Source organism: Cyphomyrmex costatus, unplaced genomic scaffold, assembly GCF_001594065.2.
Source record: "Cyphomyrmex costatus isolate MS0001 unplaced genomic scaffold, Ccosl1.0 scaffold273, whole genome shotgun sequence".
In the NCBI taxonomy this organism is placed as follows: domain Eukaryota; kingdom Metazoa; phylum Arthropoda; class Insecta; order Hymenoptera; family Formicidae; genus Cyphomyrmex; species Cyphomyrmex costatus.
Window position 1 is genome coordinate 50,263 of NW_017276833.1, and position 15,912 is coordinate 66,174.

The window sequence follows — 15,912 nt, forward strand, 5'->3', positions numbered from 1 at the left end:
ACATCCTGAATTGCAAGATCAATTCACCATACTCCGTATATTCCGTATACCATCACCCTGACTCCTCCAGTAAAAAATGAAGCAATCGTGACTATTCATAGCTTTTTCAAAGAAGCAGAACCATTTGAGACCAGTTTATCAAATTCAGATTATTTCAGTGTTGATCCTGCAGAAGAAATGTTACCTAGTAAAAAGAAATTTCCTGTAAAGATACAGTGTTCACATGTATATTGTTTTTCTGTTCTCACATTTTAAATATTAGTTCTCTTGATAGTACAACAGAAATTAAATTCCGTTGAGAAAAGATTTATTTAAAGATTAGCGTAATTTATTTGTGCCAAAAAGTAGTTTGCAGTTAGCAATCATTTATTTTTAGTCATTTATAATCAGTACTTTATTAAAGAAAAATTGATTCCAAAATTCAAAGAACTTACAGAAACTGTCTTGAGACGACCTGTATATATATTTCAGTGAACGTATACAATTTATTATATATGAACTTTATTTGTTTTTATATAATCCATAATTTAATATTAGAAAATATATTAAACAAAATAAAAAAAATTTTAGGCGCGACGTATAATATAACGATCTCTCATCTTCCAGCTGAATGAATAAACAAATTTAACATAACGATATAATTATAAAAGAATGTACAGTATATTCACATTACTAATCCTATATTGAAGATATGTATCACATTTAATTTATGATACTATTTTTCAGTCCAACGAGAGTTTGCATTTTAAAATATACTTAAAGCAAGATTACTGCTATGACGCATACAATTAGACTATACAAGATTATATAACAGAATTAAAATCTGTGTCTTCCTCTCTATGTCAGTCACATCCAGAATTTGAAATTAGTACTATAATCAAACGCTGTGTCACATTATTGTAAACACGCTTGAACTTTTTCGATCCATTCTTGCGCAGTCATTGCATCAGCAGCGCAGAAGTTGTATGTTCGTCTATTTGTACGAAGCTGTGAAGAATATCATGTTTGTAATAGATGTTTTGGTATGATACAAAATTTAAAAAAGCTAAATATCATAAATTGTATCTGAATTAAACTTAATTTACTTAAAATTATTTATCTTGAAAAGTTAATACATTTTTTAAAATAAAATATTGTAAAAATATTGTAAATATTTAAATGTCTTTTATTAAAATAAAATGTATACTCACATCAAAGAAAGATTTATCATCCGTTTTCTTTGGTGGTCCGGGCATTGGCGCAGCTGGAGTAACAGACACCACCTCAGCCAGATCTATATATGGATAAAATGTGATTTTGTATATATCTATTTTCAAACGTTTTCTTACTCATATATATTTTTTAAATTTGATTACATACCTATATATCCTTTACAGTGCGAATCTTCCACTGCGTCATAATATCTCAGTTGATGCTTTATAGAATCTAGTACAAACCATCTTTGTTTCCAGCCCTTTAATAAAGCTCCTCGTTTATAAAGATAGCCCTCGTGCGTTCTATTTTCCGCCACATTACTTGAGAATTGTTCATAATATTGCTGGGAAGAAGTTTGTATAGTTGTTACACCTGTAAGAAAAATTCATATTAATATAAAGTTGCTGCTATGAAGATTATATGTGAAAAATGCTTGATTAATATCCGTTCAAATTAATGAAATCAGCGCATACTTGAATTTACGCTTCCATTATCGCCACCGCTTCTAGTAAGTGTGTGAGTTTGGAGATTGTCTGTCACAACCTTGTATTTTGTGCAATTCTTTGGCACAGCATCTGCGCATTTGTCGTGACACACGTGACCACAATCAATACATCTTAATCCAGCCTTCACGGGACCCCATAACACGCCCGAACACGCATCGCAATGAGTCGGTGTCGCGGAATCCAATCGTTCGAACCTTTGGCAAACGTTCGCATTAATGATATGTTTAACCAATTTGAGCAAACTGTGTAAATCGACATTAGGGTCCCGATGAAGAAAGAAACAGCGGAACGGAACGACAACGGGAAAGAGATGGTGGGGGATTACTAATGAGAGTAATTCCATTATAATTCCGTTCCGCTGTTTCTTTCTTCATTAGGACGAACTCTTACCTATGTGGATGTGCGTACACAGAGCCTTCGTTTCCGGTAGTGCTTCCACCAGCAAGTTTGCCGCGCAATAATAGTTCTAACGTAGATCGTTTATGAATCAATCGACCATGGTACCGTACGAGTGCCGTGCTGAATGACGCGTGTCGCTAGAAATTAATTACAAATAGGACTTTGCAACAGTTTTAGACTAAATATATTCAGACTAATCTGATATTAATGTGTATTAAAGATACCTCGAAACTTTGTGTTACAAAGTCTCGAAGTATCTTTAATACACATCGATATATAAATTTGACAAATATTTCATATATTCTTTCTTAATTATTACAAATGTTAATATTAATAAATTTTGCTCGTTTTTTGCAATGCAAATTAAATGATTAAAACGATTTGGAACACTTTAATAAGAATAAAATATATTTTGATAAGAATAAAGAATTTCTTGTAGGAATACATTCTGTTGCGACTTACAGCAAGTGAATCAGTGTTTGGTAATTCAAGTTTATCCCAAAGTACTTTCCATTTTTGCGGTAAATGTCCCAATTCGGTTTCCAACTTGTGAATTTCTTCTAAAAGATGCGAAAACTGATCGGGTACCATTGTGCTAACTCCGTCGTATCTACGAAAAAGATTGTAATTTGTAATTTGATGATTTCCTTGAAAGCGCTAAATGTGGCATTTGAAGTAATAATCACCCCTGAGTGACCACTTTACGATTACTCTTAACCACGCCATCTGCAGCCTCAGCCTCTTCCTCTTGTTGGGAGTCCTGTTGCAACACTTCCAGATCATATGCCGGACCGTGTGCTAGTTCTTCTTCCAAGTAAAACTGCCAGATGTCCAGACTCGGCAGATGGGAGACTGGTCGCAGGACAGGATTTTCCGTATTCGGTGTATACATAAAATTATAAAATAACGGACATCTCGCGTGTTGCTTCTCTATGTAATCGAATATACTCTGTCCGAGATTGCAGCCAAGTGTTTGTTTGTTTGTTCCCGCTAATCTACCGCCAGGATAAATCGTGTCGTCGTCGCTACCGGTATCCACACCCTTGTGGTGACTTGTTAAGGAACCTCTTTTATCTTCGATGGCAGTGATACCGCATTCTACTCTGTCAAACTCGCAGTCCAACAGAAATGTACGAAAGCGACAGGACACCGAATGATAAGCCAAGAACTTCAAATAGTATTCGTTGAATTCGAAGGCCAGAGGAAATTGTTTCTGTATCTGATGCACTATGTCAAGGAACTGTAGGAACGTAGGCGTGAAGTTCGTCGTTTGCGAATTTGCGGCAAGATTGCTCCTGTGGCCGAATCTGTGCCCGAAACCGAGCCACTCCTTCTCAATTAAAGTTCTAAAGCCGTCGATTGTTCGATAATGTGGATCGAGACACACCTGCGCTATGGAGCAAACGGTGGTTGTCGTGTCCCAACCATCTTCCAGGCAAACAGCTACTGACGAGCCCTGCATGTCCATAAGGTCTATGACTGCTCCCGCTAATTGCATCAGGCTCTGCAATTGCTGCAACCACTCCGAACTCTCGATGAGTCTATAGAAGCTTTGATCGGGTTCTACATTCGGCGAGCTAGGCACGCATGCTCGCATCAACTTCTTAAATGCAGCTTTCGTATGCCTGACATCATAATATTCTACCGGAATGAAGTCCGTTTTAGGGGTGGATTCTGCCTTCACGCCTTTCATGTGCGCCTTTTCACCCAGAATGTAGAGAGCGGCGCGTTGAAACGTGTGAACACATTCCGTACCGCTGTCAGAATCCGCGGAATGTCTGACAGTTCCGCGCTGGTGATGAACTGAAGTTAAGGAAGCTTGGGAATTGTGCCGTTTGTCCTTCAGAGAACCCCATCGACCGAAATTTTTAGGACCTTTGCCGCCCGACGAACTGAGAGTACCGAGGGGTTTGTTGAATGGATTGCGGCGCGATTGTTCAGGCGTGGCATTACGATCTTCTGCTGCTAGTAATAGAGAGTCTATACTTAGAGAGCTGTCAGACATACCCCAAGCGGAACCTTGCCGCAGTACGGAAAGCGGTGTTACAGCAACAAGTGCCATCATATATTTCTCCTGCTCCAGAGAGGAAGTGGTCTCCGAGGATGTAGTCTTTAGATTGCTGCCGGAGGTTGGATGGGCTTTCAGCATGCCCATTACGCCTTTTCCGTGATAACCCGCGCCCCTAATTAGCAATGCTTTTGTTCGCGGATGTCTCCAGGTGACAACTGGCATTCTACTGTGACGGTGAAGTCTGCAGAATCGTCTAATGCTTTCGTCTGACACGGAAGTAGGCACAATTAAAAGTGCAGGATAGCTCCGACAAATCATGTAGGCGCAGTTCACCGAAGTCAATCGGAAAGGTTCATTACGCCGATTGTTATGTGGTCCGTTCGAATAGAGACCCAGTCGGTACCAGTCTCTGACGTAGCTACGCTCAGACAAACGTTCGAGAGTCTTGGCGTCAGTCGGTGGTTGTGTTACTACGCCAGGTATCTCGAAATCATCTACACTAAGGTCATCATCATGGCTGAGCTCGTTGCTGTCGGTCATCGGTAGACTCATTCGGCCAGGCGATGTCATGTACTTATTGTTGCTGTTGATGAGATTCATATTCGGTAGAACATACTTTTGCCGCTTGGATGATTGTTTTGGCTTAAAACCTGCCTTTCGCGCGGTTTTCAGTAACGTTTTTTTCGCAAAACCCTTTAGAGTAGCATTTTTTTCCTTGCCTTTGTGATGCGCTGTTTGTGTAACCAAGACTTGACCATTGAACGCGAAATGATGAAAGATGTGAGGCGGATATCTAGCTTTATGAACTAATTTCCTCAGAGTGTCGATATTTTCGGGAGTGACTTCCTCGTCAAAGGCCAATTTTATCAACTGAAACGTACAGGAACGTAATTGCAGGCCTTCCTGAAGACATTGATCCAAGTGCGCTAAATGTTGCACAGCGACACGCTTCTCCTTAGTTAAAGACGTCACAGGGAAAGCACGAACGACCAATTGTTCGCAAGCAAATGGATCGCAAGGTATACCCTTGAACACTATTCTATAATTAGTGAGAAAGATTGCACCTTCGGCTGGCAAGAGAGGCGGTATCTTGGGTAATCCTGAGGAACTTTCCTCTCTGCCATCCGGCAGCAGATAAACACGCAAGCCGTCCATTATCACTTCCTCGCCAGGCAACATGTTCGGTGTCAGGATCTTCGGTTTTTGTATCGGTGGAAGTCTCTTACTTTCCCTGTGAACTGCTTCGAGTGTCTCGATGTGCATATGAACAACACCCGGAACCATTTGATGTAGACAACGTACATGTTCGGCGCTAACACTACCCTCTGTGCACACACGATCGACAAATCGCGAGACCATTCGAATGACAGCACTGCCAGTTTCACCTGGATCGGTCTCTTCGAATCCTGATTCGGCGTCGCCGCTGTCGCTCGCCACGCTATTCGTGATACTATTACTGGCACGCTCCTCGTCGTAGATGTGATCCTGACGATGCGTTTTCGAGCCAATATCTAACGGCACTAATAAATAGACCATTCTGTTGGCATAATGAATAGCCTGGCTGTACATGGTACTCTCTTCACTATTCACGAGTTCTTTTTGTTTTTCGGGATCAATGGACTGCCAGATACGCATCTGATCCGCAGCTATCTCTAACGCTGATGGCTCCTGAGCCTGATAAATGGAATATCGGTCACGGTATGGAAACTCTTTACCATCTCGTGGACTGATAGGACTCAAAATAACATCGTTCATGAGCCTAGGTGGTGAATTGTCCCCTGGCAAATACAAACGTTTAACGTCTTTCTGTACGTCTAGATAGAAAGCGTCTTCCCAAAATTGTTGATTCTGCCATACCGGGTGCTCCTGAATGCAGGTGTATGCGAATTGAATTACGCCAGTGCACAACTTCCTGCAGAAAGCGGTGGCGAGCGGCAGTAATGCAGCGGCAACTCCGTGCTCATCCATCGACGAGTCGTCTTGCAGCGCGCAGTTCATCAAACGTACCACCAGATCAAATTGCTGATGCTCTAACATAGCCTTGTTTCCGACCACATGCTGTGACAACTCCATGCAGAGTGCCAACCGAGCAGCTTTACTTTTTAAAGCTCGCAAGACGGCTGGAAATGTCTTGCGAGCATCCGAAATCTTATTTTCGAATATACAGTTGATGCAATTGCGTAATACTTCTAATCTGCGAGCTGAATTACTAACTAGGTGTCTAGTGTCATGAACGAATGAAATGTGCGGGCCTATAGGCACGATACGAGGTTGAATCGGCCGCAGGGACGACAATCGGACTTTAAGATTATTCTTCGCAAGGCCTTCATCGATAATCGCTTGAACTTGCTCCGGATTGATACGTGGCAAGAGAGGCTGGTGAATCCTCGCAAATGCGCCCTCGGGTGGCTTCAAAATTTTCTGCACATATGGTTGAGGATTCGGATTTTCGTTCAAATATAACTGCTGAGCTAGCTCTTGAATATGTGTCAAGATGACTCGATGATCCTGTGTTTCCTGTTTCAACTGATCACTCAAATTACTGTATAATTCATCCCATACATCGCAAGGTCTCCACGGTGGACCTCTTTCTGCGATAAAAGATGTAAAAAACATACAATCCAGAACCCTCGTGGTGAAGTCGCAGTCGGTTAAACCTCTCTCTCCTAGAAATGCCGCTTTGTGAAAAGTGATAACAGGTTTCGGGTGTATTCGTATCAATGTCAAACAGCTTCGGTATCCTTGCAGCAATTGAGCAAAGGTTCTCATAAATACTGCCCTGAGTTCTTTGTCGAGCATAGGAGAATGTGGAGCCCTAGTAGCGAGTGGAGGAAATGCGTAATCCGCGCACGCCAGTTCTGGCTGCAACACTAAGGATAACGCGTCTTGCGTCTGCGAGAGCAACGGTTCCGGTAGTAAAGCAAGCGAAACACCATCCGGAACTGTCAACGAACCTCCGTCCAGATCGGCGACTATTACATCCATCTGTAAACGTAAAGATCGTAATAAGCGTTGAAATTAAAATAATTTTTCAAAATTATATATAAAAATCTTACGAGTTCAGCAACTTCATATTTTAACGAACTGTGTACACCCATAATAAATGGTGTTGGGGTGCTGAGTATTTCAACTAAAGCCGCTGGCAAAAGAGGAATGTAAACATGTGAGTATCTGAATGGATACATCAACGCTGTCAGAGCACGACACCCTTCAGTCAGTCGAGAATAACTGGCAGAGTGGAAAAGTATCTTATGTTCTGTCATAACTGCACAAAATAATACTAACACATTGCGTATACCTAAAAATAACATTATATATTAGCTAGTGACACAATATATATCGACAGTTCATTGCAAATTGCGTGCTTTATTACATTCTTACCTAATTGTTGAAATAATAAATTTACACTAGTATGAGTTATAGGAAGAGAAGGACTAATGGGTGGTTGAAGTGCCTGACGATCCCCTGCTCCAATACTGAATCGTACCTGTGGCCCACCAGCGGGAGGTACTTGGATACATCCTAATATGTTTCCGACTAACGTTTCTAATGGTATACCAAGATTTTCCACGTACACCGTGTATATAATACCAAGACAGTTCTACAAAAATAATAAATCATTATTAAATTGATGGAAAGCACAGTTGATAAAGTATTAATTACGAATCTGTTTTTTATTCCTGAACTAGAACTTTCTCGCTTTTGCTAAATAGCAAATATACATCTATTTTACTTTAAATTTTTTAAAGTGTACACTAGTTCAGATATAGAAAACAGATCTTGTATTAAATGTATAAATATTCACATACTCTAAATGTTTCTATATAATCAAGTCTGGAAACCAGCACCAGACATTTGGGTGCATACATAATGCTATGATGTGCAATGGCGGGTATTGCCCTGACCAAAGGGCGACTATCTCCATCTACGGGATCCTCTTCCTCGTCTACGGGTTTGCTTGGCACGATTGATACCGTTTCATTGAAGCACATGCAAGCGCAATAATGTCGATTTGCATCAATATCTGTTAATATTGAAACAAAGAAGCGTGGCTCTTGCCTTTCCGTCGATAAAGCCCATCCTTGCGGCTGACAAAACTGTAAAACAGTACATGTGTAAATAATATGATATAATGAATCCTCAGAAAGAAATAGTTACCCATTCTATTCCTTCAATAAAAGGTGTATCCACCCAATCTTTTTCTGGAAATCGTTGTAATATAACTCCACTACTTACACCACCCCCTGCAATGGTAACACATGCATATAAAACAAACGTATTATATTATATATTTGTTGATGTTAACTATTACAGCAATAAGTTATGGATCAACCAAGAATTTGCTATATGTATTTGTATAGAAAGTTAAACTATGGTTGCTCTCTTTACTTTTAAAAGACACAATCAATACAAGTGTCATTCTGTTTTATATTAAATGCTGCAAAATGCTTTCTAGTAAGAAATATTGTTGACACAATATAATACAGTGAATCATTATATCCTTGTTCATTAATGTTAAACAAAAATAAAATATTTCACTGACAGTTATTGCATAACAACACAGATTAATAATCTCGTTTTTAATATCAATTATGCATAAAGGTTTCAAATTGATCAGAATAAAAAGGAATGTGCATTCAACTGAGTTATAATGTCACAAATGAGAATTATCCAAATGTTGATAGAAACAAAAAAACAACTTATCAGTAGGTACTTTCCAACAAGAAATAAAGATGACACAGTGTAATATTACTTATTGTTTAACGATGTTAAACAAAGATGAAACAATCACTGTATATTTTTTTCAGAAATACACCACGTATCTCCTGAAACCAAAAATAGTCTACATTCTGTTTTATTTTCAACATTTCACTTAACTTCTTTCAACTTTTCTTCAAAGTCTAGACATTGTTAATTTTAATGGGAAAGATACAACAAAATTGAACTCAGAAAATACCGAACAAGAACAGAAAAATGCCGACGCGAACGATGGAGTGTCAAGTGCGTCTCGACAATGAACTTACTTTCTTTCTCATGATCGTAGCCGACCACAACAAAGTAGTCGGCTAACCGAGACATCTCGGTGTACTCGTGGGGCTGAGTGGGGGTGGTTGCGCTCAACATCCCACGTCGTGTTTGTTACACGTGGTTTCATGGACCACGGCCTGCCTCGTCGTTGCGGCTCAGCAACTCGTTCTGTCTCGCGTCAAAAACGTAAGACGAGAGCGCTTTAACGTGAGGAACGACATAAGAACGTCCCGGGCATAGCTTTTGCAATTAGGTCCACGTTACGATCTCTCTCGCTTCTGTTAACGCACGAAAACGTCAGTAAACGTCAAATCGAATCATGGGACCGCATCGAGATGTCGAGTATCCGCATTAAGGGGGGAAAAAAAAAAAAGATACACACAACCGGAGGTAATCTCGTATGCACGGACCCACTTTGCGATTGTCGCGCGCGCTTCAAGCGTAATCTCAACAACGTGACATCGCGCCCAATCGTGCTGCTACTTGCCCGCGTTTCGCAACGTTCCACCCGCCGAATAACGATGCCACACCCCGAAACCTCAATCCATAACCTACCAAACTCGAACGCCACATTGGGTGTTTATGAGTTCACGTTCACGTAGCACACGGGCCGAAACCAGCCGAAACATCCCCACGATTTACGAAACGGATGATGAGAAAACGCGTCTCCGTCGCTCCGACATTCGGACTCCGACCACTCCGACGTTGTGGCGTTAAGTCGCGGCGCTCAAGTCTGTTCTTTTTCAGTTTCCTCTCTAGAATAGATTTAAATATCGCCGGCATGAACTGTTGTTGTTATCATAGTATGAATTTGTAAGGTTATGATTTTATGATAAAAGACGCTTGCCACCGAAGCTTCGCTGGAATGGCTGCAAACAAGATTTTGTGCTTGGGTTCGGTGTTAATATTGATAAATCTGTGCGTAGCCGCTAATGACGATGCCGCCAGGTGCCAGTTTGGCAAGTCGATGCGTAAACAGGTGCCAGCGGAACCCCTGAACGGCATGTGCTTGCGCGATGTCGTGATCCACCTGTCGAAGATGCTGAAATCTATCGTCAACGAAGAGCTCGGCGCTTCCTCGTTTCAGGAGATGATCGATAAAATAGAATTTACGAATGTCTCCAGCAATTTGGATGCAAAATTGAGCGTTTTAGTTGACAAATTTAATAATAAATTGGTGGCGCACATCAATGTCTTCAATCAAGTCTACGAAGTCGTACACCGTATACTGGAACACAATCCACTGCCTAATACTTATTCTAGTCAATTAGTCGATTACGATATGATGGAGATGAACAGAGTTTCAAATATATGTATGGAAATTACGAAAGGTATTTTTTGTTAAATATACAGTTCTTGCTTCTCGAGATAATGTGACACATTATTAAGTTTGATTACAGAACTTACAAGGCAGTTAAGAGGTCAAGACTGGAAAAGCATACATATACTGCCAGTAAATGAACCAGATACAATGTGTGGATTATCTACATTGGCTTATAATGTAGGACCTCTTTTATTATCCCAGTATTGTCGTGAAAAAAATGTCATTTTACTTTTGGAACATGGCACATTCATGTCTGAATCCGAGCTAGCCTTGGTTCAATTGACAGCCAAAACTATTATAGATATGCTTTCTGAAGCAGATAATGTTACTGTTGTGGGCCTGGCTCATACTGTTCCTCTGCTTTGTAATGATAGCTTGTTAAAAGCGACGGATATTAATAAATTTCAATTGACCCGCTATATTGATAGTTTAACTAGAATAGGTAAATAGATGAGAGTAATTATATTTTTTCTTATTTTTGAATTTTTTATTTATAATATATGATTTGTTATCTTTTATATAATCTAGTTATCTTCAGTCTATCTATTTTGTTTTATTCTTATTATCGTTCTTATTAATGAAATGTATATATTGTTTATAAAATATATGCTAATCTTATCCTTTCTTAATTTTCTTTTAGATTCAAATGAAGTAATAAAGATTGATTTTATAAAATTAACACAAAATCTAAAGGGTGAAGTGCTTATTTTACATTTAACTAATAGATTACAAAATACATCAAATGCACAAAGAATTTTTGAAATTATTTCAGAACAGTTTAAAGTCTATCTAAAAACTATTATTGTTACAGGTAAACTAATTTTATTACTTTAATTATACAGGATCCGACCGAATAATATATAAAAGCGGGCACAACGTGATTTCTTATGAAAAATTAAAACATAGAATAAAATGTTTTGATGTTTGTTTATTTTTTCATTAGGAATCATGTGGTGTTTGCTTTTACATATTATTTGACCAGACCCTGCATAGAAAATGTTTCTATACCATAATTTATTTTTAGATCAGCAAGCGTCCACTGTTACTAAAAAATTAAGCAATGACAGTATCATCATTTTTCCAATGCAAAATGTTCTTGGATATGAGATAGGAAAATTATTTTCGTGTTTGCAATGTCCTGATCGTACTAAGAAAGATTTTTATATATCAGACCCATATATTGAGCCGTATAGCAAGACAATGACAATATCTATCGGGCAAGTTAGAAAGACTGCGTTATTATCCTTGGATATAAAACTACGTGATTTCCTCGATGACGTAACATATTTCAATGTTGGTTCAAACATATATGCTATATTCTTTGATAGCAAAGGAGTGGTTTGGATGCATAAAAATTTTCCTAGATTTGAAACAATGGTTGAGCAACCGCTTAAAGTGCATTTACAAGACATTGAAAATATAGATAGTCAAACAGTATTGAAGATGATAAATGAGTTTAAAGGAATCATAAATGTAAAAACAAAATTAGGGGAACAGGTAAGATAATATATCTGTAAATATATTTGAAGATAAAATAAGAAAAAATAAAACACAAAATATTTTTCTTTAATGTATAATATAGAAGCGATATAGATGGAAACATTTAAATTATAATGATTTGATAATATGCTTGGTATCGACGACTGAGGAAGGAATATTGCCAATCGCGAGAAATGCACCTCCACTACCGGCAAATATATTACATCACCGCCTCGATCTTATGCTTCAAACTGTCGTTGATAAAGATATATTTTGCATTTACAGAAACAAGATTGTAACTTTATGTAAGAGATTAAAATCTATTACTTTAGTTATTTTGTTTGTAAGATCTTAATAATATATAAAATATTGTAAAAACTCATCTTTCTTTTTTTTTTTAGCAACAGGTGTAATTTATTTATCACCATGGTGCTTTCAATCTCCAATGGAACAACTGAAATTACTAGAAACAGGTTCAACCGTCAATGTACAAAGTTACATGGCATATCTAAAAGATGTAACGGGTCTTTTGGCTAATCCTGGTTTACATCCATCTGTTAAATCAGATGTATCGATGTTAGCACCAGTTTTAGAATATTTTAAAAAACAGCACGCCGAGAGTTCGTTAAATAAATTTATTATAAGAAGGTAATTATAAGTAATTATAATTTTACACATAATTATCAATGACTTATAAGATTACATTAATTTTATTTTGATTTTAGATATGTTGTTAGTACGGTTAGTGGTGTATTGGAAATATTTCCAGGAATGGTATTGGATTCTGGTTTTGATCCCAAAAGGCGAATATGGTACGGGAAGATACTGGAACAATTTGATAAGATAATCTTAACTCCGCCTTACTTAGATGCAGGTGGATCAGGCTATGTTGTCACTCTGAGTCAAACTGTCAAATATTCTGTGAAGATTAATGGAAGTACAAATTACGTAATTGCTGTTCTATCTATGGATGTTACAATGGGTTACATTATGAGATTGTTGTTAGAAACGTTTCCATTCTGTCATGATGCAACTGTAAAATGTTTCTTGATGGATGACAAAGGCTATTTGGTATCACATCCAAAGCTGTTAGAAGCAACAGGCAAGATCGAACAACAGCATTTAACACACAAGGAACTTTTAGTGGCTAATGATATATTGAATCATGGAATGTTCGTGAAAAAGAAATCATGCGCTAGCTACTTAGATGGTACTGTGCAAAGATACTATCAATTTAATACGTCGCTCGACGAGGTGCTCACTAATATGGCACATGGCGAGCACTGTGTTAGATATCAGGTAGCAGCTGTACCAGGCACCAATGTATTCCTTGGTGTTGTGAATATGACTACTCAATGTAATTTGCTTAGAGCTTTTTGTCCGTGCAGTACGGTAAGCTCACAATTTTTATTTTCTAAGACAAATTTTTTATTTACTAAATAATATATTATGTCTGTTTATTAAACATTACAGATGGATCATTCATGCCTGAATTGCAAAAGTATGGAACAAACTGGTTGCGAATGTCCTTGCGAATGCTCCTTGTATTCTTCTACCTGTATGCAACAAAATATCGACAATTTGGATCCTTGTCCACCTATATATGAGCAAGGATCTAATTTACAAACTCCGTGGATAGAGCCGATGAATTTGAAATCGTGCCCAATTACCAACTGCAAATCGTATCTAACGGAGAGAGACTGTTTAGGTGTAGCGGATTGTCAATGGTGTCATGTCGACACCGATGGGGAGTCTCCTTTACAACAACCGTTTTGCTCTGATATGTCCGTATGTTTTAAAGGAATTTTCGGTTCTTTAGTACCTTACAGCGACGGCACTTATAGTAAGTTCGTTTTTTTTTTCCATGTAGATAATGAAGGGCTATTGAGCCAAGCTGGTTATTTTTATTTCTAAATTCTTTAATGTCAAATAAATATAAATATATACGACTAACAACGGTCCATAAGATTTTAAAGCGTTAATTTATACTGAAGATAACCCAATGTAAAGGGTTGAAACGTATGTGTTGACAATTTATTTATTTATATTTATTTGACATTAAAAAATTTAGAAGCAAAAACAATCGGCTTGGCTGAATAGTCCTTCATATCATAGAATTTTATTCTTACGAGCCTTTTATAATATATTGTTTTTTAAAATTCTTTTTTGTTTATATTTGCATTAACCTAATAGATAACAAAATTATGCGTTTTCAGATTCGCAATCGACCGACGAGATTGCGGTACGAGAATGGCCATCAGTTGGACCGGTAGCTGGTGGAATTCTTGCACTGTTTTTGATTCTAGGCTTCATTCTGTTCTGCTACAGACTCCGATCGATGCACTCGGGTCTGGAGCATCAATGTTTGCATCTTCATACCTCACCCGATACATTACGTATGACACATATCGATGGCGATCCGGAACCTGCAGAATTAGATCAGATTAAAAATAATTTAGATTGTCTTGTGAGAGACAGTGTGGCGCCTATATCACCGTACAGAGTTTCTACTAACTACAGAAGACCTCCTGGTGGGGACAGTGATCATGGGTATAGTACAATGACACCTCACGATGATTCAGAACAACAAACTTTTGCCTCCGAACCCCTATTAGCCGTCGAAAATGACAACGAAACGGATTTGATTAAACAATCCGGCATTGAAATACCTTCTCCTACGACATGTTTAGGATCGCCACATCATGTTTTAGCACTTGTGACTGTCCATCGAGATATGGAAACGAATTACTGTTGACTGATAAAACTGAATTCACTGTCATTTATTTAAAAAGATAAGACGTTATTTCCTCGAAACATTAAGCATGTTTAAGCAAACAAAACAGTTAGCCTGTTTGTTTAGCAGTTGAACATGATTAGTTCTTACTTATCAATCACATTCGATCATTCTAGCAGCTTCGTCCAGCTTCAATACAGCCATTGTTTTAAGAAATCGTCACAATTGCTTTTTCTTTGTAGATACAATCTCAGAACATCAGAATTAAGTGATGAGTACCATTATGATAGTATCATATAATAGTGATTTATTTTATTTGCGATTTTTGATGCGTTAGATAATGTATTATTTTACTATGAAACTTTTCATATTATTTTTATTACTATCAAAAGATAAAAATACTTTTTTATTATACTTGGAAAAAAAAAAGCGTAATTTATAAATTGTACTCAATACAAAGGCCTTCCATAAATCTAAAAACATTTGATTAAGTATTAGCCTTCTAAACAAGTATTAAAAGCAATTTTGTGCGAGTTTTATATATAAAAATACTTCAGATGGCTGCTATAAATGTATAAGCGAAGAACTTAAAGTGTACTTTATAAGTAGATAAAATAATAATGGATTATATGAATTGAGCAATCTAGAAATATGTAAAATATTAAAGTATTTTAGACATTATTTTAGACAGATAATATTATGACTTGCCAAGTATCTTTGTGACAAAGTAAGGCCTAGTATATTCAGATAGGTGTTATGTATTCGTAATTACATAGGATGTAACATAAGAGGAAAGATTCATTTGAAAAGAATTCAGTACTTTAAAGCAATTGACATATTATATTACATCTTGTACATAAATTAAGAAATTTAAAGTTGTTATTATTAAGTATAGAAAACTAATAATATGAAATATTTATGCTAGTAATGGCAACTTCCTGTTTAAATAAGTGAATTTTAGCCTAATGTTTGAAATACTGCCATCATCACGTTCCATAATTAAATCAGAAGAGTAAAGAATTTATTAATGATTAATAATCTAAGAGACACTAAGCAACGAGAAAAAAAACTTATTTTTACGTTTAGAATTTTTTATGGCGTATAAGACGAAATTAGAGATCTAATAAAAGTCTGGACACGAAAAGCCACTTTTGATATCTACCATGTATTAACAATTCGAGAGAGAGAGAGAGAGAGAGAGAGAGAGAGAGAGAGAGAGAGGGGGGGAGAGAGAGGG

General features: G+C 37.5%; 2 protein-coding genes across 2 annotated transcripts; one reads left to right on the forward strand and one right to left on the reverse strand.

Annotated features, from left to right (window-relative positions):
• Positions 1-698: 698 nt before the first annotated feature.
• Sbf (SET domain binding factor) lies at positions 699-8,007 on the reverse strand. Its single transcript, XM_018540976.1, has 10 exons — positions 7,920-8,007; positions 7,492-7,711; positions 7,167-7,408; positions 2,786-7,095; positions 2,562-2,709; positions 2,091-2,236; positions 1,668-1,894; positions 1,360-1,566; positions 1,191-1,273; positions 699-987 (listed from the first exon to the last, which is right to left on the reverse strand). Exons 1-10 carry the CDS (start codon positions 7,977-7,979, stop codon positions 895-897), a joined length of 5,736 nt encoding a protein of 1,911 aa, XP_018396478.1. The 5' UTR covers positions 7,980-8,007; the 3' UTR covers positions 699-894.
• A 1,960-nt stretch (positions 8,008-9,967) lies between these two features.
• On the forward strand, positions 9,968-14,805 carry LOC108774758 (VWFA and cache domain-containing protein 1). Its single transcript, XM_018540937.1, has 9 exons — positions 9,968-10,469; positions 10,539-10,904; positions 11,103-11,273; positions 11,487-11,959; positions 12,045-12,246; positions 12,343-12,589; positions 12,667-13,333; positions 13,415-13,784; positions 14,158-14,805. The coding sequence occupies exons 1-9, from the start codon at positions 9,968-9,970 to the stop codon at positions 14,694-14,696; spliced, it is 3,537 nt and encodes a 1,178-aa protein (XP_018396439.1). The 3' UTR covers positions 14,697-14,805.
• Positions 14,806-15,912: the final 1,107 nt, after the last annotated feature.

What these genes read in the sequence shown, in the direction of transcription:
- Sbf (XM_018540976.1), bottom strand. Translation starts at nt 7,979, where the DNA reads ATGTATGCACCCAAATGTCTGGTGCTGGTTTCCAGACTTGATTATATA. An exon ending in ATTATATAGAAACATTTAGA is followed by an intron (nt 7,712 to 7,919) that starts GTATGTGAATAT and finishes TTATTTTTGTAG; the next exon opens with AACTGTCTTGGTATTATATA. An exon ending in GCACTGTAAAGGATATATAG is followed by an intron (nt 1,274 to 1,359) that starts GTATGTAATCAA and finishes ATCCATATATAG; the next exon opens with ATCTGGCTGAGGTGGTGTCT.
- LOC108774758 (XM_018540937.1), top strand. Translation starts at nt 9,968, where the DNA reads ATGATAAAAGACGCTTGCCACCGAAGCTTCGCTGGAATGGCTGCAAAC. An exon ending in AAAAACTATTATTGTTACAG is followed by an intron (nt 11,274 to 11,486) that starts GTAAACTAATTT and finishes ATTTATTTTTAG; the next exon opens with ATCAGCAAGCGTCCACTGTT. An exon ending in AAACAAGATTGTAACTTTAT is followed by an intron (nt 12,247 to 12,342) that starts GTAAGAGATTAA and finishes TTTTTTTTTTAG; the next exon opens with CAACAGGTGTAATTTATTTA.